The 22,632-nt window shown below is 39.5% G+C and overlaps 1 protein-coding gene across 1 annotated transcript in view; it reads right to left on the reverse strand.

Annotated features, from left to right (window-relative positions):
• LOC107743461 (unconventional myosin-XVIIIa-like) overlaps window positions 1-22,632 on the reverse strand; it is a 47,854-nt gene that overhangs the window by 15,353 nt on the left and 9,869 nt on the right. The window contains exons 2-23 of the mRNA XM_016556681.1: window positions 15,713-15,800; window positions 15,518-15,624; window positions 15,243-15,419; window positions 14,951-15,161; window positions 13,936-14,078; window positions 13,751-13,851; window positions 13,303-13,366; window positions 13,073-13,217; window positions 12,418-12,423; window positions 11,948-12,112; window positions 11,768-11,858; window positions 11,487-11,679; window positions 10,549-10,635; window positions 10,020-10,161; window positions 9,778-9,937; window positions 8,994-9,180; window positions 8,797-8,865; window positions 8,082-8,147; window positions 4,806-4,905; window positions 4,615-4,724; window positions 2,308-2,373; window positions 881-1,009 (exon numbers count right to left, since the gene is read on the reverse strand). Coding sequence (XP_016412167.1) covers window positions 881-1,009; window positions 2,308-2,373; window positions 4,615-4,724; window positions 4,806-4,905; window positions 8,082-8,147; window positions 8,797-8,865; window positions 8,994-9,180; window positions 9,778-9,937; window positions 10,020-10,161; window positions 10,549-10,635; window positions 11,487-11,679; window positions 11,768-11,858; window positions 11,948-12,112; window positions 12,418-12,423; window positions 13,073-13,217; window positions 13,303-13,366; window positions 13,751-13,851; window positions 13,936-14,078; window positions 14,951-15,161; window positions 15,243-15,419; window positions 15,518-15,624; window positions 15,713-15,800 — 2,607 coding nt within the window. The remainder of the gene's footprint in view (window positions 1-880; window positions 1,010-2,307; window positions 2,374-4,614; window positions 4,725-4,805; window positions 4,906-8,081; window positions 8,148-8,796; window positions 8,866-8,993; window positions 9,181-9,777; window positions 9,938-10,019; window positions 10,162-10,548; window positions 10,636-11,486; window positions 11,680-11,767; window positions 11,859-11,947; window positions 12,113-12,417; window positions 12,424-13,072; window positions 13,218-13,302; window positions 13,367-13,750; window positions 13,852-13,935; window positions 14,079-14,950; window positions 15,162-15,242; window positions 15,420-15,517; window positions 15,625-15,712; window positions 15,801-22,632) is intronic.

The raw sequence follows: 22,632 nt of genomic DNA on the forward strand, positions 1-22,632 counted from the left end.
CAGCAGCTCATTTGCATTTAAAGACACAGACCCGAAAAACAGCTTGTTTCTGCTTACACTCAAAATAGGCATTTTCAAAATTATATAATAAATGATCTGTGGAGTATTTTGAGCTGAAACTTCACAGACACATTCTGGGGTCACCAGAGACTTATATTACATATTGTAAAAAGGGGCATAATAAGTCACCTTTAAATAAAACCTAGTCACCTCCGTAAATGCTCACCTGCTCAATGCTGTGCATTGATGTGTGCATTTTACTCTTAAAGCAGACTGATATACACTACTGTTGAAAAGTCTGGGTAAGTAAGATTTATTTTTTGAAGGAAATTAATACTTTAATTCAGCAAAGACGCATTGGGTTGACAATAAAGATGCTGTTTTTAAAATTTTGTATTCATCAAAGCATTTTGACAAAAATGTATCACTGTTTCCACAAAAATATCAAGCAAAACAAGCGTCTTCAACATTGCTAATAATAAGAAATGTTTCTTGAGCACCAAATCAGCATATCAGAATGATTTTTGAAGGATTATGTGATACTGAAGACTGGAGTAATGGCTACCGAAAATTCAGCTTTGCCATCACAGGAATAAATTACATTTTAAAATATATTTTAAAAAAATTTTAATTGTTATTTTCAATTGTTATAATATTTCACAATATTACTGTTTTTACTGTATTTTTGAAAAAAATAAAATAAACAAATGAAGCCTTGATGAGCATAAGAAACGTCTTTCAAAAAAAAAAAAAGGAAAAAAAAAACTTACCGACCCCAACCTTTTTAACAGTAGTGTAATTGAAATAAATGTTGAGATTCTGATTGATTGACATTGTAATTTCAGCTCAGGACTGAAGCAAAATGGAAAATTGACTTTACCTTCTTCTTTTTGAAGGCCTGTCGAGACAGAAAGCCCCTGCAGGTGGCCTGGAACAGCGTGATGTTCTGTCTGGTGTGTTCATCCCTCTGTCCCTCTAGTTTAGCCACTGTTCCAGCCCTGAAGAACACCTAACAGACACACACACAAACAAAGCTGTGACAACAGCAAAGAGAGCATGTTAAAAGTGCATATTATGATGGTCTTAAAATGTCAGAGTAGAATCAAAGAGACACAGATAAACTCATAGAGAATCATAGTTTCAAACAGAGACAACTTTTATCTGTAATATAAGTTTCATAAGCACATGGATGTTTTTCGTAATTAATTACCAAAATGTTGCAGTATCAATTGCAATTTAAACTGAACAAGAGCTGGCTTTCCTTTACACTACAGTATCAGTTTTCTTCGCTTTATTATTCACCAAAGAAATACATATTTAATTATATAACATTATTTATAATATACTGTATTTTGTATAATATTTGAAATTGTATTGAAATTATATTTTGTTTTTATTGTTTATTATTTTCATTATAAAGTTCCATTTTAATTGACATGTATTCATTTAGCAGATGCTTTTATCTTTTCATATCTATCTGATCTGATGCACATAGTCACGAAATCAGATGAGATTTACTCATGAGACATGCATTTGAGAAACAGCAGGTGTAAACGGCAATCTGTCTTACCTGATGGATGTTAAACTAGATATAAACAACTTGAGGGTTTGAAGAGAGCAAAAATAAACAAAACTCTGAAATCACGAAATGTTATTACACTCATGCAATAATTTTATCTGGCTTCATACTCAAAAATAGAACATCTGACCACAGCAGTCTGAACGACTCAAGTGAATCAATGTCCATTTAACTCATGTTTGGTTTATTTTTCATTGCAAGTAACTGTAACAGCGCAGTTGTGCAGAACTGACAGGAGATGTTGGTTGTAAATCAGTATGTTTTGTTGCTCGAATCCTTCGTGAAGGGCCCCTGACATTGTAATCCATTTCTGAGCACAGTTCGGCTGCCACAAAATAATTACTAACTATTCCAACTTATAATACGGTCTAATAAATCTCCATTCTTCTGGGAATGCGCCAGGCGGGGCTTGTTTAGACACACCGCCTTTTTTTTTTTTTTTCTGACTCGCTGTGGTTTTCCAGCTGATGGGATTAAACTGTTGAGTGCCAGCGTCTGTTCACACTGATTAGGACAGCATGAAGAACCAGGAAAGACACAAACAAACAAAGCAGCTCACGCCAAGATGAGAGTTTCTTGATTCCAGCCGATGGACCACGCAGTAGCAGACAGAAAAACACGCAGATGAAATATCATCCACTGCATATAATTCAAAATTTGACTCACCTGCATCCTTTGACGCTTCCGAAGTGATAAAATGAACAGGAAATTGTGTATGTGTTACTCACCCTGCTCAGGCCCATGTGATAGCTGCTCTTCTCTAATTCCAAAGACTCCAAAAGCTCCTCTACTGCCTGCAATGACAAACACACTGTCATGTCTAGTTCACACAGTGTACATTACAAAAACACTGCTGACCCCTGTGTAGGCCTACTGGACACACACACACCGGTTATTCTCTGCCGTACAGTCCCCAAACTGTCCAGACAACCATCAGCCCTCACCGTGACACTGACACTGTCTTTGTCATGCGGAAAGGTCTTGAGAACTCGATCTATCTGAAAGGGCCCATCTAGATTACAGCACTAAAGGGGGTGCTGGCCCCTAACAACTAAAGGGCCATTGTTCGAATCGCTTCACAAAAACCTCTCCCCTGAGTCGTTTTGACTTCCTCTGGGACTTGAAACGCGACTGACCTTCTCTGCTGTGTCACAAAAAGAGGACGGTCATCTTTCTGTATCCTTTTTACTCTGAAAAGCTGATGGTCAGAGTCTAAAATTGACTTTTAACTACACCTGTCAATTGACCTATCAGTAAGCCCCGCCTGCGAACTCGGACAAACAAACAGAGTTGCTAACTGTCTTACAAATTGACAGCTGTCAGTGTGAAAACCTTGTCCCTATATCTTTTTGATAAATTTTGGACACAGAAGGACCACCATTCAAGTGGGACTTAAATATGCCATGGAGGGATATATAAAAGATTTTAAAATAAATATTGTGGGTATTAATTTGGAAGCGAGGGTTTACAGATCATAATGCAAGCGGGAGAAACCTGATGTTACGTTCGTCACGATCGCAGATAACAACATCCCGGATCAACACTGTTCATGTATATTGCAGGGTACGACTAAATTAATTTACATTTAACCAGTTTAATATGAAGAGACAGTGAAATGACCTTCGTTTATGTGTTTTTGCCCTCCACTGTACAAGACGCGAGAACAGTCCGCTATTTAGGTTTGTATGGACTCACTAGCTTTAACGTTTGCTAGTTTTAGCCAGAGATACCTTGCTAAAGTACAAGATAACATTAACGTTCTGCTTGAGCAGATGAAAATTGTAACTTAATGAGAGTATGACAACCAGAAAACGAACGTTTTTGTCTTCATTGGGTTTGGGGGTGAATGCTTTGGGACATTTTGCTCCGTTATGTTTGGGTTTAGGAAATAGAATAAAATTAATTCCATTGCCTATTCTTTCAGGATACCTGGAATCACTGTTACAAGTACCCCAGGCACATCGTTTTTCCATTTTTGAAGCATGAACCCCATAAAAACGATGCGAGCTTCGGATCTTCCAATGTTTCTCTATGGCGCTGAAACCTACAGATGTCCGAGTTCCGCTCCCCATGCAACTGATACTCGACTGCCAGCAATTAATATTTCAAACTGCCCATGAAACTTTATTTTGTATTATTTTTTAATGTTAGGGTTAGGGACAATATGATTGTTTAGCTGTTTAATATTTACAGCACAGGTCTGTACAAGTCAAGAACATGTGCTCGTTTCTGTGAGTAAAAAATAAAACATAATAGTGTACATAACAGGGATTTTATGTTTCACAATTTTAGTTCTTTATACACAAATGCGACTTCAGTATCTCAAAATGACTTTGTTTTCCACAATATGAATTATATCTCAATTGCAACTTCATTTCTCAGAATTGCAACTATATCTCACAATTTTATGTTATATCTTCAAATATTACTTTATATATCACAGTATGTCTATTATGGCTTCATTTCTCATAATTGCAATTTTATATATCGCAATTTGATGAAATACAGTATCTTCTAGTTATATCTCCCCACATTTCCTATTTAAGCTTCCAATCATCTCATGAATAACTCAATTTTATTTACTTGGCAAAGCCAATTTTTACTTGCACTTGGCACTGGCGAGTGTTAATTCTAGACCCTGCCTGCCGTGTACATGCCCAGGGCCACAGTGCAAAGGTTTTGTATATAACTCTCCTTTCTCCTCGGCTAATCACAGGGCCAAAATGAGATTAGGAGACCCCTGGACGGAGACATTTTTCTAGCTGATAATTATAGTACATTTGGGCATTTAGTAAGCACTAAAGCCCAGAGCAATTACTACATTTTTCCTGTCTGCTCTGCGTATTGATTCAAGTCAGAGACCCAGCTGGAGTTTCTTGATTAAGCCATCACAATAACCCTGATTACCCAGAGTTCATTCTGTCTTGGACTCACAGCACACAAGAGCGAGAGGAGCCCAAAACTTCATTTCGGTCATTTCTAAAGCCTTTGTTCTATTATTTTCATGCTCATTATTCTCTTAATTAGCTACTCACTCGTTTCTCATCCTTCACAATGTAGTTTCGGCCCAGTTTCTTGGTCAGGTGAGGGGCCAAAACGTCAAAGCGTCTTCTGAACTCAGAGAAGACCATGTGATCAGGGTAACCTGCAAAATGCATGCGGATATTCAGCAGGAAATAACGGAGAGGACTTGATTTTATCTATTTGATTGGATCTCTCTTCTCACCTTGTCTGTAAATCCTCAAGCTGTCCAACAGTTTGAAGCCATGGATCTGGGCCCTGAGCAAAGCCACATCCATCTGCATGAGTCCAGGGTCACAACTCTCCTCTGGGGACCCTACGGCCCTCAGAACCTCCGCTCGGGGTAACAGACAGTGGACAAAGTGAACCCTGGATCTGCGGACGGTGTCCAACAGTGCATCCTGATCAAAAGAGAAATACACCATGTGTATTTTTTGCCATTTCTTGATTTTCTTGGAAATTGAACAATTCCATGAGAGAACAATTTTCAACAACTAGTATTCGGTGTAGGACCCTTTTGAAAACCTACCACTTGTAGTTTAATCTGAAGACAGAGAGACTTCTTTTTGACAGCTGCCATGCCTGTGGTGAAGGTCTTCCTCATGCTGGTGGCCCGACGCATAGCGAGCTGAGAGACGCCCTCCAGTCCAGCGATGGAGCCTGTCAGAACCGCAGCACTGCTGGAGCGGCCCACAAACATCCCACTGATGCTCTTCCTGTCAGGAACATACAGTGAAAATTTGAGTCTTGAGGGGTGTGCGATATGTATAGTCTACAATAATAACGTGTTTATTGTTTTAACTATGTACGAGCTGACATTGTGTATGTTACTCGCAAAAAACTACTGTTTTCCTGAATAATAGCACAATTATGAATATCATATCAACAAAAAAATGAGTTAACTTTTTGAGTTGGATTTTAGACACAGTATTGTCAATATTTTGTTTTTGCTTTATTTTGTCAAGAAAAATGTGTATCTGAGCAACACATAGCAGTGCTTAATTACAGAATAAATCTGCATTTTGAACAAAACAGTTTAATGAATGATTCAATGACTGAATGAATCTGGTGTTTGAAAGAATCATTTGAATGACTCAATCACTCAACTCATTAAGGAGGTGAATTGCAGCCACCTACTGGCAGTTTTAGTTTCAGATGTAAAATATCATTTTTTAAATGAAATCAGTTTAAGGTGGCACATCCCTGATCTGATGTCTTGACTGTCAGTTCTTGTCATTCATCTTGAATTAAAAAAACTGTGTTTTTTGACTGATTTACTGACGTGAGTGCAAAGGGTTGTGGGTAGGTCTTACTTCTGGGAGTTCTGCAGCAGATTGGCTGCATTCTGGGGGGTGGGATTTAGCCTGGCTAGGTTCAGCCATCCACGAGTGTCATATTCCACCCAATCTGTCCCGTGACTGTGACCGAGTAGGAAGTGATGTGTGTTTTCACTTTTAAGCACCACTGTGTGACCTGCAGAAAAACAAAGCATAAATCGGTCTAGGGCAGAATGTAAGTGTGTGAGTTTGTGTTTTTGCATGTTTGTGTGTGTGACCTGTGCTCTCTCCCTCTGCAGGGCCATAGTAACTGAAAAGTCGCTGCAGGAGTGTTTCCTCGGACCCTCCCGGCTGCAAAACCTCCTCCTCCATCAGCCAGAACAAACCTCTGGCCTCATCTGTCCGGGACAGAGTACGTACCTGAAACACAGACAGGAATTTCCACAGTTAAATAATTATAGGTTTCTTTTCTACACAGACATTTCCTTCAGGTCTCTCTCTCTCTCTCTGCTATTCTAATACTTATAAACACGGTTTAAAAAGACTGCAGTATATATAACCATGCCAACTAATTACTATATATAGGATATAGGACTATATATACTTAATATAGGATTAAATTTGCCCTACTTTGACAGTCTGTCATTTCCTTCTTCAGTCTTCAAAAGTTAAATCTTTTGTATTAAACACAAACGCAGAGATGGAAATAAAATTAAGTACTTATCCAGCATTCTTATTTAAATAATCACACAGACACGCAAACTTTAAACATCAGCAGTTTTGACTCATTTAGAAAGTGCGTCTCACCAGGGTCTGACTGGAGGACTGATCAACCACAGCTACTGAGCGAGAAGGGCTGGGCTCCAGGTCATCCAGAGTGATCTCAATGTTTTCCTGTGGGAACACAGTGACAGTTAAAAAAAACAAAAAAAAAGTACTTTTTTTTTTTAAAGAAAATATTTTAACAAGGATGCAAATTGATCAAATGTGAAAGTAGAAAGCATTTATAATATCTCTATTTCAAATAAATGCTGTTCTTTTGAACTTTCTATTAATCAAAAATCCCTCAAATATTTTTGAAAAAAGTTTTTAACATGGATAATAATACGTAATGTTTCTTGAGCAGCAAATCAGAATATTAGAATGATTTCTGAAGGATCATGTGAGACTGATGAGTGGAGTAATGATGCTGAAAATTCAGCTTTGCCATCACAGGAATAAATTACATTTTAAAATATATTCAAATAGAAAACAGTTATTATAAATTGTAATAATATTTCAAAATGTTACTGTATTTTCAATCAAATAAATATAGCCATGGTGAGAACAAACATCTTACCATAATCTTACTTTCATAATATAATTATTGATTAACAAATGAATTGTCTAAGTATAGTGTCACATAGACATCCTTGGCACCATCTTGTGCCATGAGCTTTGTGTTTTCAAGATTCTATGTGAAGTTAAAAGTAGTTCAAGTTTTGAAAGAGCCGTTCAAGACCCCTGCAATACATTTTTTTGCATCATTTTTTATAATTAGTTGTAGTAAAATTTCAGAGCAGTAGTGCACTGCTCCACAGTCCCATCCAGTAAAGGCAAATTGCAGATAAATACAATAAATAAAAAAGTAAAAATGAAATCAAGCAGTGGTAAATTAACAGCCATGTAATTTAGTGTTGTAATAAGAGTTGTGTTTCACAAAAAGCTGTAGACTTTTGGTTGTTGGTTATGGATGTTTTGCGCACCTCTTTGTAACGCTCCAGTTCCCGTATGAATGTTCGCTCCTGGAACAGCATCTGCAGACGATCCTGAGCGTAATTGTGACAGAGCTCCTCAAACGTGGCCCCGCGCTGGTTCTTCACCTGACGAGGGTTCTGGAACCCTGGTGTGTCCACAATCAGCAGAGAACAGAGAGAATGCTGACTGGACTTCAGCGCTCTGAAAGTACAAAAAGACATCTGAATTCATCTCTTATTCGATAAATCTTGTTGCTCTAGGTAATCACTGGTTACTGGTTATGGATTACCTGTTAATGAGAGAGATGATGAGTGTGAAAAGCTCGACGTATAAACCAGACGCCATGAACTCCAAACACTCAGCTGCTGTTGCTTTAGACACTGAAACGCACACAAAAACACTTTTTAAGTCATAAAATAGGGAAGCATTGATCACATATTTAAGAATGTTAACAAAAAAACAACAACACCTGAGCTATCCGTGTCATCCGTACTCTGCCGGACACTTGAGGAGCGGGGAAGGGTGCCCTTGCCCTGCGTTTTAAAGATGGCGGACGACAGCTCTTCCAGCGTGCAGCCCAGGAGATATTAGCTGATAATTATAGTACATTTGGGCATTTAGTAAGCACTAAAGCCCAGAGCAATTACTACATTTTTCCTGTCTGCTCTGCGTATTGATTCAAGTCAGAGACCCAGCTGGAGTTTCTTGATTAAGCCATCACAATAACCCTGATTACCCAGAGTTCATTCTGTCTTGGACTCACAGCACACAAGAGCGAGAGGAGCCCAAAACTTCATTTCGGTCATTTCTAAAGCCTTTGTTCTATTATTTTCATGCTCATTATTCTCTTAATTAGCTACTCACTCGTTTCTCATCCTTCACAATGTAGTTTCGGCCCAGTTTCTTGGTCAGGTGAGGGGCCAAAACGTCAAAGCGTCTTCTGAACTCAGAGAAGACCATGTGATCAGGGTAACCTGCAAAATGCATGCGGATATTCAGCAGGAAATAACGGAGAGGACTTGATTTTATCTATTTGATTGGATCTCTCTTCTCACCTTGTCTGTAAATCCTCAAGCTGTCCAACAGTTTGAAGCCATGGATCTGGGCCCTGAGCAAAGCCACATCCATCTGCATGAGTCCAGGGTCACAACTCTCCTCTGGGGACCCTACGGCCCTCAGAACCTCCGCTCGGGGTAACAGACAGTGGACAAAGTGAACCCTGGATCTGCGGACGGTGTCCAACAGTGCATCCTGATCAAAAGAGAAATACACCATGTGTATTTTTTGCCATTTCTTGATTTTCTTGGAAATTGAACAATTCCATGAGAGAACAATTTTCAACAACTAGTATTCGGTGTAGGACCCTTTTGAAAACCTACCACTTGTAGTTTAATCTGAAGACAGAGAGACTTCTTTTTGACAGCTGCCATGCCTGTGGTGAAGGTCTTCCTCATGCTGGTGGCCCGACGCATAGCGAGCTGAGAGACGCCCTCCAGTCCAGCGATGGAGCCTGTCAGAACCGCAGCACTGCTGGAGCGGCCCACAAACATCCCACTGATGCTCTTCCTGTCAGGAACATACAGTGAAAATTTGAGTCTTGAGGGGTGTGCGATATGTATAGTCTACAATAATAACGTGTTTATTGTTTTAACTATGTACGAGCTGACATTGTGTATGTTACTCGCAAAAAACTACTGTTTTCCTGAATAATAGCACAATTATGAATATCATATCAACAAAAAAATGAGTTAACTTTTTGAGTTGGATTTTAGACACAGTATTGTCAATATTTTGTTTTTGCTTTATTTTGTCAAGAAAAATGTGTATCTGAGCAACACATAGCAGTGCTTAATTACAGAATAAATCTGCATTTTGAACAAAACAGTTTAATGAATGATTCAATGACTGAATGAATCTGGTGTTTGAAAGAATCATTTGAATGACTCAATCACTCAACTCATTAAGGAGGTGAATTGCAGCCACCTACTGGCAGTTTTAGTTTCAGATGTAAAATATCATTTTTTAAATGAAATCAGTTTAAGGTGGCACATCCCTGATCTGATGTCTTGACTGTCAGTTCTTGTCATTCATCTTGAATTAAAAAAACTGTGTTTTTTGACTGATTTACTGACGTGAGTGCAAAGGGTTGTGGGTAGGTCTTACTTCTGGGAGTTCTGCAGCAGATTGGCTGCATTCTGGGGGGTGGGATTTAGCCTGGCTAGGTTCAGCCATCCACGAGTGTCATATTCCACCCAATCTGTCCCGTGACTGTGACCGAGTAGGAAGTGATGTGTGTTTTCACTTTTAAGCACCACTGTGTGACCTGCAGAAAAACAAAGCATAAATCGGTCTAGGGCAGAATGTAAGTGTGTGAGTTTGTGTTTTTGCATGTTTGTGTGTGTGACCTGTGCTCTCTCCCTCTGCAGGGCCATAGTAACTGAAAAGTCGCTGCAGGAGTGTTTCCTCGGACCCTCCCGGCTGCAAAACCTCCTCCTCCATCAGCCAGAACAAACCTCTGGCCTCATCTGTCCGGGACAGAGTACGTACCTGAAACACAGACAGGAATTTCCACAGTTAAATAATTATAGGTTTCTTTTCTACACAGACATTTCCTTCAGGTCTCTCTCTCTCTCTCTGCTATTCTAATACTTATAAACACGGTTTAAAAAGACTGCAGTATATATAACCATGCCAACTAATTACTATATATAGGATATAGGACTATATATACTTAATATAGGATTAAATTTGCCCTACTTTGACAGTCTGTCATTTCCTTCTTCAGTCTTCAAAAGTTAAATCTTTTGTATTAAACACAAACGCAGAGATGGAAATAAAATTAAGTACTTATCCAGCATTCTTATTTAAATAATCACACAGACACGCAAACTTTAAACATCAGCAGTTTTGACTCATTTAGAAAGTGCGTCTCACCAGGGTCTGACTGGAGGACTGATCAACCACAGCTACTGAGCGAGAAGGGCTGGGCTCCAGGTCATCCAGAGTGATCTCAATGTTTTCCTGTGGGAACACAGTGACAGTTAAAAAAAACAAAAAAAAAGTACTTTTTTTTTTTAAAGAAAATATTTTAACAAGGATGCAAATTGATCAAATGTGAAAGTAGAAAGCATTTATAATATCTCTATTTCAAATAAATGCTGTTCTTTTGAACTTTCTATTAATCAAAAATCCCTCAAATATTTTTGAAAAAAGTTTTTAACATGGATAATAATACGTAATGTTTCTTGAGCAGCAAATCAGAATATTAGAATGATTTCTGAAGGATCATGTGAGACTGATGAGTGGAGTAATGATGCTGAAAATTCAGCTTTGCCATCACAGGAATAAATTACATTTTAAAATATATTCAAATAGAAAACAGTTATTATAAATTGTAATAATATTTCAAAATGTTACTGTATTTTCAATCAAATAAATATAGCCATGGTGAGAACAAACATCTTACCATAATCTTACTTTCATAATATAATTATTGATTAACAAATGAATTGTCTAAGTATAGTGTCACATAGACATCCTTGGCACCATCTTGTGCCATGAGCTTTGTGTTTTCAAGATTCTATGTGAAGTTAAAAGTAGTTCAAGTTTTGAAAGAGCCGTTCAAGACCCCTGCAATACATTTTTTTGCATCATTTTTTATAATTAGTTGTAGTAAAATTTCAGAGCAGTAGTGCACTGCTCCACAGTCCCATCCAGTAAAGGCAAATTGCAGATAAATACAATAAATAAAAAAGTAAAAATGAAATCAAGCAGTGGTAAATTAACAGCCATGTAATTTAGTGTTGTAATAAGAGTTGTGTTTCACAAAAAGCTGTAGACTTTTGGTTGTTGGTTATGGATGTTTTGCGCACCTCTTTGTAACGCTCCAGTTCCCGTATGAATGTTCGCTCCTGGAACAGCATCTGCAGACGATCCTGAGCGTAATTGTGACAGAGCTCCTCAAACGTGGCCCCGCGCTGGTTCTTCACCTGACGAGGGTTCTGGAACCCTGGTGTGTCCACAATCAGCAGAGAACAGAGAGAATGCTGACTGGACTTCAGCGCTCTGAAAGTACAAAAAGACATCTGAATTCATCTCTTATTCGATAAATCTTGTTGCTCTAGGTAATCACTGGTTACTGGTTATGGATTACCTGTTAATGAGAGAGATGATGAGTGTGAAAAGCTCGACGTATAAACCAGACGCCATGAACTCCAAACACTCAGCTGCTGTTGCTTTAGACACTGAAACGCACACAAAAACACTTTTTAAGTCATAAAATAGGGAAGCATTGATCACATATTTAAGAATGTTAACAAAAAAACAACAACACCTGAGCTATCCGTGTCATCCGTACTCTGCCGGACACTTGAGGAGCGGGGAAGGGTGCCCTTGCCCTGCGTTTTAAAGATGGCGGACGACAGCTCTTCCAGCGTGCAGCCCAGGAGATATACTGCTTTTTGTGCCCACTCATGCCTGGCAAACTGCTTTCGGCCCGCTGAGGGGTCAGAAAGCCACATTCACGAAAGAAAAGCAGTGTTACCACAAAACATGTCACATTATGGTGAACTACAATAGGTAGTCAAGTGTCCAGAGACAAGGAGAAACTTTCATCTCCAGGATTGATGATCAAAGAGAACAAACATTTTCATTCTGGCATTCGACATCAGAGTGGAAACAAGCACAAAGGCAGATGAAAGATGAACACACAGTTCTGTTAAGATGCTAAATAAAATAAAAAATAATAAAACCACCTGCCTTCAGTCTAAAAACTGAAAGAGAAAGAGAGAGACCTGCATTTACCTGCATCTGTTTGTGTGTTATGATGGGGGCAGCATGCAACATCAATATGCAATAAAAACATATGATTGCAATGGTTAAAACACAAACACAACTTTTATACACACACATAAAAAAAAACATGATTAGTGGGATAGTCCACCCCATAATAAAAATTCTGTCATCTTTTACTTGCACTCATGTTGTTCTAAACCTATATGGCTTGCTTTCTTTAGTGGAACGTAAAATAAGATGTTTCTAAGAAAGTTGGTATCCAAACACTTTTGGTTTCCTTTGACTTCCATTGTATGGACAAAAAAATACAATAGAATCAATGGGAACAGAAACTGTTCGGTTATCGGCATTGTTCAAAATGTTGGTTTTCACTGAAAAAATAAATGCATACAGGTTTGGAATGACATGAGGGTTAGTAAATGATGACTGAATTTAAATTTTTGGGCAGATGATCCCTTTAAATACTGAAAATTACTGACAAATGCTTTTAGACATCAAACACACACACTAAATTCTAAACAGTGAAACATTTTCTCAGTTACTACTGACTCTCAGTGGACAGATTTTAAAATGCACTCTGTGCAGTCAGACATGCTGTATTTTACTGCGTCACACATTCAGATATTAGTGGTGGTTTAGACACTGGAGTAGCTGGTAGCTTTACCTTTGGTGGCCCCAGCGGCCCCAAGGTGGTATATGGCCCCTAAGATCAGCCACACGGTTTTCTGTTCTTCAGCAGAGATGCCCAGGACCTTCATGGCAGCCTGTAGCTTAGTAAACTGCTGAGCGGCTTTCTGCTTGTCCTCAGGCTACAGAACATTTGACGTATGATACAATGTATACAGATAAAATAGATCAAGTGTGTCTAATGATGCCACATGTGGTTTTTCTTACCTTCGAGTGAGGGAGGAGCCCAAACGTGCTGTTCTCAGCAAAGTGATTAAAATGAAGCTCAGTCCTGAAAGGCATAATATTCCATTAGCTGATCAACGTTAATCTGTACATGTTTCCTGCTATGATCAGAATAATTACCTGCTATGGCAATTTGCATGCCAAATTTGCTATTTAGTATGCCAGAATATTACAAAATGGCACGTCAAAGGTGGCTGGATAGATTTATGCAAGACATATGCATTTAGTATACATGCTTTTTAGGTTAATACACTGTAAAAAGGACGACCAGTAAGTCAGGTCAACAATCTTACAAGATTGAACTAATTTTTTAAATTCAGTTTAATATAATCTTTGATTATACTTAGGCACCTAAGGCAGCAACTGAACTTAAGTTTTTAAATTGAAGTAGATAGAATTTTTTTTTACAGTGTAATAGTCTCTTGTTTACTTTAGAGCTGCATCTGCTCCAGCCATCAGATAGTAAAACACATTGAAGCTTGATTCTGCTTCTGGTCGTCTGGTCACTCTGAACTTCTCCAGCAACATGGTCTGTTTGCAAGACATAAAGCAAATTAGAGATAAATCTCCCAATGTCTTTAAAAATTATGAGTAATTGCCCTTGCTGTACCGTACCTGAACAGAGGCAGAGGCCACCTGTCCTGCCTGGTCGAAGTCAAGAGAGACTATGTGTGAGAAGCGACTGGCGTTCACATTCATAGCTGTACTGCAGTTCCCGAAAGCCTCCAGAACCGTGTAGACCGCCTGCCATTTCTCAGCTGTGGGGAGGGGACAGTTCTTAATGGTCTAATAAAATCATAGAATTTATATACAAAAAAACATATAAAAAACATTAATTAAATTAAAATTTAATTTAAAATTAAACTTAAAACTTAAATTAAAAAACTGTTTTCAAAAAATTTAATAAAACAAAATATGAATATTAAATGAATGTGAAACTTAAAAAAAAAAACTAAAATCCTTGGCAACTAACTGAATTAAGTTTAAGTATTAAAATGACTAAAACTGAAATAAAAAAATATACAAACTAAACAAAATGACAAAATTTCTAAAACATTAACATTAAAATTTAAAACTTTAACATAAAAAACTGAAATTGATCAAAATAAAGGCTAATTAAAAATAAATAAATACTGCATTGTATGTAAATAATCCAAAAACAACACTGAAACTCAAACACACATTATATTTTTATTAGCCGAGTCCAGTGTAATATAATATAAATTTAAATTCAATATAATATATAACACTTGAATGTAGTGTAGAAATATATGTAATTAATAATTAAATAAAATAACATTAGTTCATTAGAATAACTTGAGTAATCATATCACTTGACTAACATAAAGTGTGAACATTTATTTGATAGATAGATAGATAGATAGATAGATAGATTGATATTTTTATGTTTATTTATTTTATTAAAATTATGATTTGATTATGATTTTATGGCTTAAAGGTTAAAGAAACAAAAAATTCAAATAGAAAAATAGTGACTTATAGCCACTGTTTGGTTTAATCAAAAGTGAAAATGTTCTTTGTTTAATCAAAAGTGAAATCAAAAGTGAAAATGAACTCTGGGAAAGCTGAAAAGGAGAGTGCTATATTGGGTCCTCCTTGTCTTCCTCACCTGAATACACCTTTCCACTGCCGGCTGCGATGGTGACCAGGTACTGCAGCAGGTGCTGACAGTTAGTGGTCTTTCCACTGCCACTCTTGCCCAGCAGCATGATGGTCTGATCCTGACGTGTGGTCAGCAGCTGATGATACGCCGACTGAGCAATAGCGAAAATGTGAGGGGCTGTTTCCTCTCTCCGGCAGCCCTTAAACATCTGCATCACCTGATATAAACAGACCATGTCACTCCATCTCTCTCTGCCATAACTTTGAGGTAATTTTAAGACTTTGTGTGAAGTTCGTACCTTCTCTGAGTACAAGGCAGGGGTGCTGAGAGGATTGATCACCAGCAGGTTTGGCCCAGCGTAGGTGTGAATGAGGTTTCCACCATAGCGCTGGCGCAGGGTGTGAAGGATGCTAGACTCGTTGAGGTACAGAAGAGAGGAGAGATCCTCCACTCGATCATATGATAGAGGATTTGCCTGACAGACAGACAGATGAGAGTAATTAAACAGGTTTCTTGGCTTTTGCATGAGTAATGTCACATGTTTATGTCCATGTGGTTAGTGACTCCGCCCACCTTCTCCACATCATCCTCGTCCACTTCCAGTACGGTCCCATCATGCTCCAGTCTGACCTTTACTTTCCCCTCTGGGAGAGAACCCATCTCCATCTTGAGCTGTGTAGCTACACAAACAAAACCAACATTTATTTACTTAAACTGGACATGAATAGTCAGATCATAATAGGAGTAATGAACTATGACTTCACTAACCCAACGAGAAGCCATCTTTATGGACAAGCCAGACTTTCTCAGTGTTGTACCAGGCCTTCTCTGCAGCAAGCTGCTCCTCCGTCTTCACCTGCAGCAGGGAGTGAGAGAGATTGTCATACACACTCCAGTCACAGAATGTGAAACACTATGGGTTTCCAGTCCATGGACTGAATGCGATTCAGTTCAGATTTTCAGTCCGTTTAAGATTAAATGTGACAGAGACTGATAGGTGTGACTTTAGAAGTGGTCGCTGCTAATATAGATATAAATTAGACAACATATAAAATATGAAGCATTTATACACAACAAAACAGCTAGAGTCATGTTCAACACAGAATGACATACACATTCATCACAAAAAAAATCAGCAGAGCAATGCACATCATTAGGTTGAAGTCTATCTAGCTATGGAAAATGAATTAATATTCTCTTCACACATCACAAAGAAAACTATAACGCACAGAAAACTGCAAATAAACATGCACATATACACCAAAGTAGAATTTGATTGGGAAATGTGCTTTGGTACAAACAGGAGCTCTGAGGTGATAAGATTCCTTCAATGGCACAACGAAACTCAACTAAGCTTTACACATAAGCAGAATTACACAGGCAATGCAGCAGCCAGACCTTAGACAGACTGGCAGCTTCATGTGCAGCCTGCAAGATAGCCACAGGATCTTCAGCTGCCTTGGCCTGCAAAGGGCCGGGAGAAGCAAGAGAGCAGAAGTCAAAAAGTCATAAATACACAAATACTCACAGGATAAAGTCATAAATACACAAATCCTCACAGGATAAATAATAACAGGGAAAGAGGCAGGTAAAAATGCACCTTAGTCAAACCCCATATTAATGTGAAATTAAAAGGGTCATATGATGCGATTTCAATTTAGATCGGCTTTCACCGTGGACGAAGCGAGACGAGCCCGGGGTCGTCACATGTGGTTGCCGCAAGCCCGCCGGCCTCCCCTTCAAATCGATGCGTTTCAGAAAGGCGGGGCATAGAGGAGAAACAATAATGTACAGTATGTGGAAAATGTGTTTTTTGAACCTTAAACTGCATAAACACATTTCATTACACCAAATACACAAAATAATGTTCTTTTTAGCAACATCATATGACCCCTTTAATAGAAATCAACAGGAGAATAAAAAACTGAAACGGCAGAGGTTAAGGGAAAACTTTGATTAATTTCCAAAGCAACAACACAGAACGGCACATCCCTGACCAGGATCAGCAGTGTGATTATTATCTAACCACCTGATGCTAACATTACAACCAATGCAAGACCAAGCCTGACACAATAGTATAACCACTAACAATTGTTAACAGCTAAAAATAGGCAGTGAGACATGAACACTGATGATGCAGAATACATTTAACTGACCGCATATCTACTTTCAGGCAACACATATCTCTCACAGCTGAATACCACTGTCTTACACAAACATCTTGGCAGTTGCGGGACACACCTGTTGGTTGGCGATAGTTGAAATCTGGGATGGAGGTTTTCCAGCAGGAGCTGCAGAAGGTTTTGACACCCCCTTCACCTTCACAGACACAGCACTTGTCAGTATGTGTGTATGCAATGCCAAAAAGTAGCGAGATAGGAGCCACCACATTACAACTCTACAAGAAGTCTGCAACTGACATGGTCAGCACTGATGCAATATTAGTCTGATATGTGGTCACGGCTGCAGCCAACAAAAATTTTACCTCAACTTGCAGTTAAAGCCATTTGAGGGGTTGACAGAGATGGTGTGCTTTAGAAAATGATATCAAGAATAAAAAAAAGTCACTTCCAGCATCATTAGTTGACATGCTGAACTCTTGTAGACGTCAGCTGGTTTCAAAGTTACTGCTTCAATCCACTTCAGAAGGTTAAAGTCAAAGTCTTTATGCAAGGGTGAGAAAAAGCAATTGACATGAGATATGGCAAGATATTAGTTCTGCAGTGAGCCTTGCAGAGTTTCACAACATTGGCCTGCTGAGCAAACATGCATTACTAAAGCATTCAGAAACACATGCAGTGTGTACCTCTGGCTTTTGCACAGCAGCAATCCGTGGTACAGGAATAAAGCCTGCAGGGGGTGCTAATGGGTCAACTTTGGGCTTGGGGATAAATCCTGCCACCGGGGCAAAAGGGTCTCGCTTTGGGGTGGGAACAAATGCCACCGGCGGTGCCAGAGGATCAGGTTTGGGCATAAGCTGAGTGGAAGGGTTTGGTTTAGGAGCCAGCATGAATCCCGCCGGTGGTGCCAGAGGATCAGTCTTGGGTGTAGGTTGAGTCGAAATGTTTGGTTTAGGAGCTGAGTTGAATCCCACCGGTGGTGCCAGAGGATCAGGTTTGGGTGTAGGTTGAGCAGAAGAATTTGGTTTAGGAGTTGGAATGAAACCAGCAGGTGGAGCCAACGGATCAGGCTTGGCGACTGCAATGAATCCAGTGGGAGGGGTAAGAGGATTCGGTTTAGAAGGTAAAAAACCAACAGGAGGGGCAAGAGGGTCAGGTCTAGGTAGTGGACTGATTGCAGGGGTGGATGGTTGGGCTTCTTCTGAGGCAGTTTCACTTTCACCAATCTTTTCTTTGCATTCCTCTTGAGGTTCTTTGCGTTCGGCAGCTTTCAATCGAGAGCGATGCTCTTTAGTCCTTGCACGGCCCATTAGGCTGGTCAACCCAACAGAGAGGGCATCTCCATCCACAGAGCTGCGAGCTTGCAAGGGGCGACTTGTTTTGGGGACCGAAGTGGCTGCTGACGGCTTTTCCTCTGACCCTGCTTTGTGCGCCAGGTTTAGTCCTCTCCTCGCCAATGTGTCAGACTCAACGCTGCCATGTCGTCCGTTCATAGAGTCGCTGCTTCTCTGGTCTACAGTCAGTGGCCGCTCTGGATTCACCGCTGTTGATGATTCACCTCGGCGTCGCTCAGTTGAGCCACTTACTGCTGTCTGAGACTGACTCATACTGCTCTCACTGTCCGACTGTTCACAGAACACACATGTACAGGTCACCACAAAAGAAAAAAAATACAATTAAATTACACACTAGCAGCAAGAACTAAAGGTAAAAGTTCACATCCCTTGTAACCTACAATAGTACTATTTCTAGGTTCACAATAGCTACGATATAATTCCACAAGCAAAAACCTTTCAGAGTTTCCTGAATTTCCCAAATTATGACAGATGGGTGCCGTTCTGGATATCAGAGGGTCTTCACATTCTCCAGCCCAGCAGCAAATACTGAAAGTTCATCTGAGAAAGACTTTTTAATTGCACATGGCCAGACACTTTGCAGTTCTTTTCTCAGCACAGTCAGGCAGGTTAACAGACAAACCCAGTAATTAAGGTCACTGCAGTGCAACACTGGCTCACATCCCTGAAATACAACTCTGCAGGATCAACCACACGGCTTTTGTAGTCTCTCTCTCACACTATACACAATTCAGAACCTGGAGTATTGAAAAGACCTCACAATCACCTCACAATATAAAATAACAAATTAAAGTGCACATTTAGTGATAAGATACTAGGAATGAGCTCTTATGTGGAGACAGACCTTCATGTCTATCCTGAAGGTGATGATACTGGTGCTCTTCCAGTTGTGCACGGCATTCTGTGGGACACTGAAAGTGACAGCACTACTTTGAGAGCGCTGGACAGGCCTCCAGCCTGGTGCCTCCATGATGACTTGCAAACCTCTCACATATTTGCTTCAGGCGCACACATTCTTAGCTCAGCATCCTTCTCATGCTCCTTCCCTCTCTTTCTTCCTCCAGCTGCCCCTCCCACTACAGTAGTGATTGGAGGACAAAAAGGGCAGGGTGTGATGCCATCAGGCCCCACCCACTGGAGTACAGCAGCAGTACAGTTCTAAACAAACATCCACATACAATCACTCTCACCTTCTTCTCCAAAAAAGATCTTTACCCCTGCTAATATTCACATTTGAGCATTTAGGACCCTAAGTTAAGAAAGTTACTTCTACTCACCCTGTGTCCATTAAAATGTTATCTTTCATTTAATGCCATTCTACTCAATTTCAACTGGATGAAGAGAAGAAACAGATGAACTGCTTTCATACAGTAATTACAGACAAAGTACAAGGTTGGAAGCAAACAGCTGTCCTAAAAGAAAAAGACCACCATTTTCTGTACAAACCCCATCTTTAGCACCTCCTGATGATATACGTGAAGTAAACACACCGGATGTGTTTTAGAGTGAACCACAGCCACAATAACAAATGCAGAGTTCTGTGAGATGTAATCTCTTCTGATCTCAGAACAGACACCCATCTGAAATCCGAGTCAGTAATGACGACACTGCTCAAACACTTACATTCGAGCTTTTTGCACCTGGGACATTTTCATCTTTCACCTGAAGAAAGGCAGACAGAGACAGGAAAGTTAAACCAGAGATCAGACCCTCTAACCTGAGACATTGTGCTGGTTGTGACATCTGTCCCTGCTCTCTCTCTGTTCTCTCGATATACAGTTTATGCACTAGCGATTCTCATAGAGGCGGACATCAGACAGTTCATTATCCCTCTGTCAGACTGAAGATTAACCTCTGTCTTTCTCAGTTACTAAAGACCAGCTAAGCTCTCATATACATGCATCTGACACTAATTCAAAAGCTACTAAATGTGGACAAGGGAGTTTCTTCTGGAGAAATGCAATACTGAGAGAATGCAAATGATTTGTGTGCGAATGCAAAGTTTCTTGGGGGAACGCAACACTTTGTGAGAGAACGCAAATGTTTTGCAAGCGAACACAAAAGCATTGAAATATTTTTTTTCCACCCATGTCATACTCTGTAACATACAGGGCAAACAATCATATATCTTACTATGAAGAAAAATCTGGTTCTATTTCACCTGTCCTGAGCAGACAATAAATTCATGAACAATAAAACATAAAACAGTACTTCCCTTTTTCTCCCAAAATGAGAAACGAGATGAGAAGGCCATGGAGAAACAGACAGTTCAGGAGAGGAGAGGAAAAGGAAAGGGGAGGAGGGGAAGCCTGGTTTGGGGAGAGGCAGAATACAGGATTGATGAAATGCAGGCAGTCTTCCCGGGTTGAGGTTTTGGGGGTACTAGGACCCTACAGTCAACGGGTAGAATTAATAGCTACAAGAGAAGAAATAAGGATTCATATCTAATCTGTTAAATGGAGTAAATGTAAAGCGGGAGCATCATTTAGGCTTTCAGCATGACACTCGGTTAGTCAAAACACGAGGCAAGAGATCAGTGACTCAGCACTCCATTGCTGAATTGAAGCTTTCTGAAAGTATATCTAAAAATGAAAATTCTGTCATTGTTTCCTGTTTCTCATGATGTTCAAAACTTGTTTTAGTCACTCCTAAATATCAATATAATGAATGTTAATGACGAGTGGGGCTGTCAATTTCCAATAGAAAATGGTTCATATGACTCATGTGTTATATTCCAAGTCTTCTGAAGACTGAAAATGAAGTTGTTATTTGGAACGACATGAGGGTGAGTAAATGATGACTGATGAGAGAGCTGGAACACAAACTTAACAGTAGTACAAAGATAAAATAAAGTGAATCAAGCTTCACATAAACTAAAATAAATGCTGGAAGAACAGATTTGTAATGCAAAATCAACCGGTCTGAAAGTCAAAGTGCAGTTAAGGGCAACAGGACTGAGCTTTCATGACACACCAGAACATTCACTATAAATAGAGCACATGTGAAGAGGCCTTAATGTGAAGTAACCAGCACACACACACGAACGGCTGTCCGGCAGGCTTTAAACGCTGATTATTGTACCTGTCAAACACAAAGTAGACACATCAGATTCCCTCTGTTATGTTAAGCAAGTGTTCAGGTAGCCATCCATGAGCAGACGTCTTGAGCAGAGCTCAGCGTGGGGCACGACGGTATGACAAGGACGTCAAGCAAGAGTTCAGGCTTGGGAGGGGGGATAACAGCTGCTGGAGGACACTGAGGATATAAATAACCATGCAGACCCCAGTACCCCCTGACCACACATATACACACTCACACACACACACTTACACACACACACACACACACACACACACACACAAAACAAACTGGATTCAAGCAGCTTAACTATTCTTTCAGAAAATCCAGCCGAACTCAATTCACAAACTTCGCCAACAGAGACAACATGGTTAAATCCCACCACAAGGGGGCAACAAAATGTGTGACTAAACAAAACGCTGCTGTTTCTCACAGATCCACCAGAGGGTGATGTTGTGCACATCTCTTGAAGAGTTCATTTCTGTTGGCCTGACTTAATTTACGTTCGTATTTTAACAAACCCCCAACCCTAAGTGTTTTAAGCTTTGCCGTGTAACTCATCCAACACTGTCCCATCAAATCTAGAGACCAGAATATCATCATTGAGCTCTTTTAACTTGCATGAGTAAGCAATCATCCAAAACACCCTAGCAACTACTCAGCAACATGCTAAAAATACTCAAAACACTTTAGCACCCAACAACTCACAACATCATAGCTTGGTGATAGTAACACATTTTTGCTTTAGAAAATGTGCAAATCCATTTTCATTTTCAAGTTTCACTGATTCAGTGTGTAAGTTAGAAGTAAACAATTCATGCTGGTGAAATTTATCAAATTAATATTATAGAGCTACAGTCAGCCTCTGTGATTGGTCAGAGTTGACAGTGTGACTGCTGATTGGCTGTTCTGCAACTAAGGGGTGGCACAAAAAAGTGAAATAATTTGTGTTATATTAACATATATTAGTCCAAAAATACATACATAGATATATGAAGATATATTATTGTTTTAAAGTAAATTTGTAGCTGTATCACCCGGCACTGCTCATAACACACACAATATTGATAATCAATTACCTCATACAAACCCACCATGAAGCCTTATATTCTGGTGGGGTTGTAAGCCAGTCATA

The sequence above is a fragment of the Sinocyclocheilus rhinocerous genome, unplaced genomic scaffold, assembly GCF_001515625.1.
Source record: "Sinocyclocheilus rhinocerous isolate Xijiao unplaced genomic scaffold, SAMN03320098_v1.1 scaffold106, whole genome shotgun sequence".
NCBI classification, from domain to species: domain Eukaryota; kingdom Metazoa; phylum Chordata; class Actinopteri; order Cypriniformes; family Cyprinidae; genus Sinocyclocheilus; species Sinocyclocheilus rhinocerous.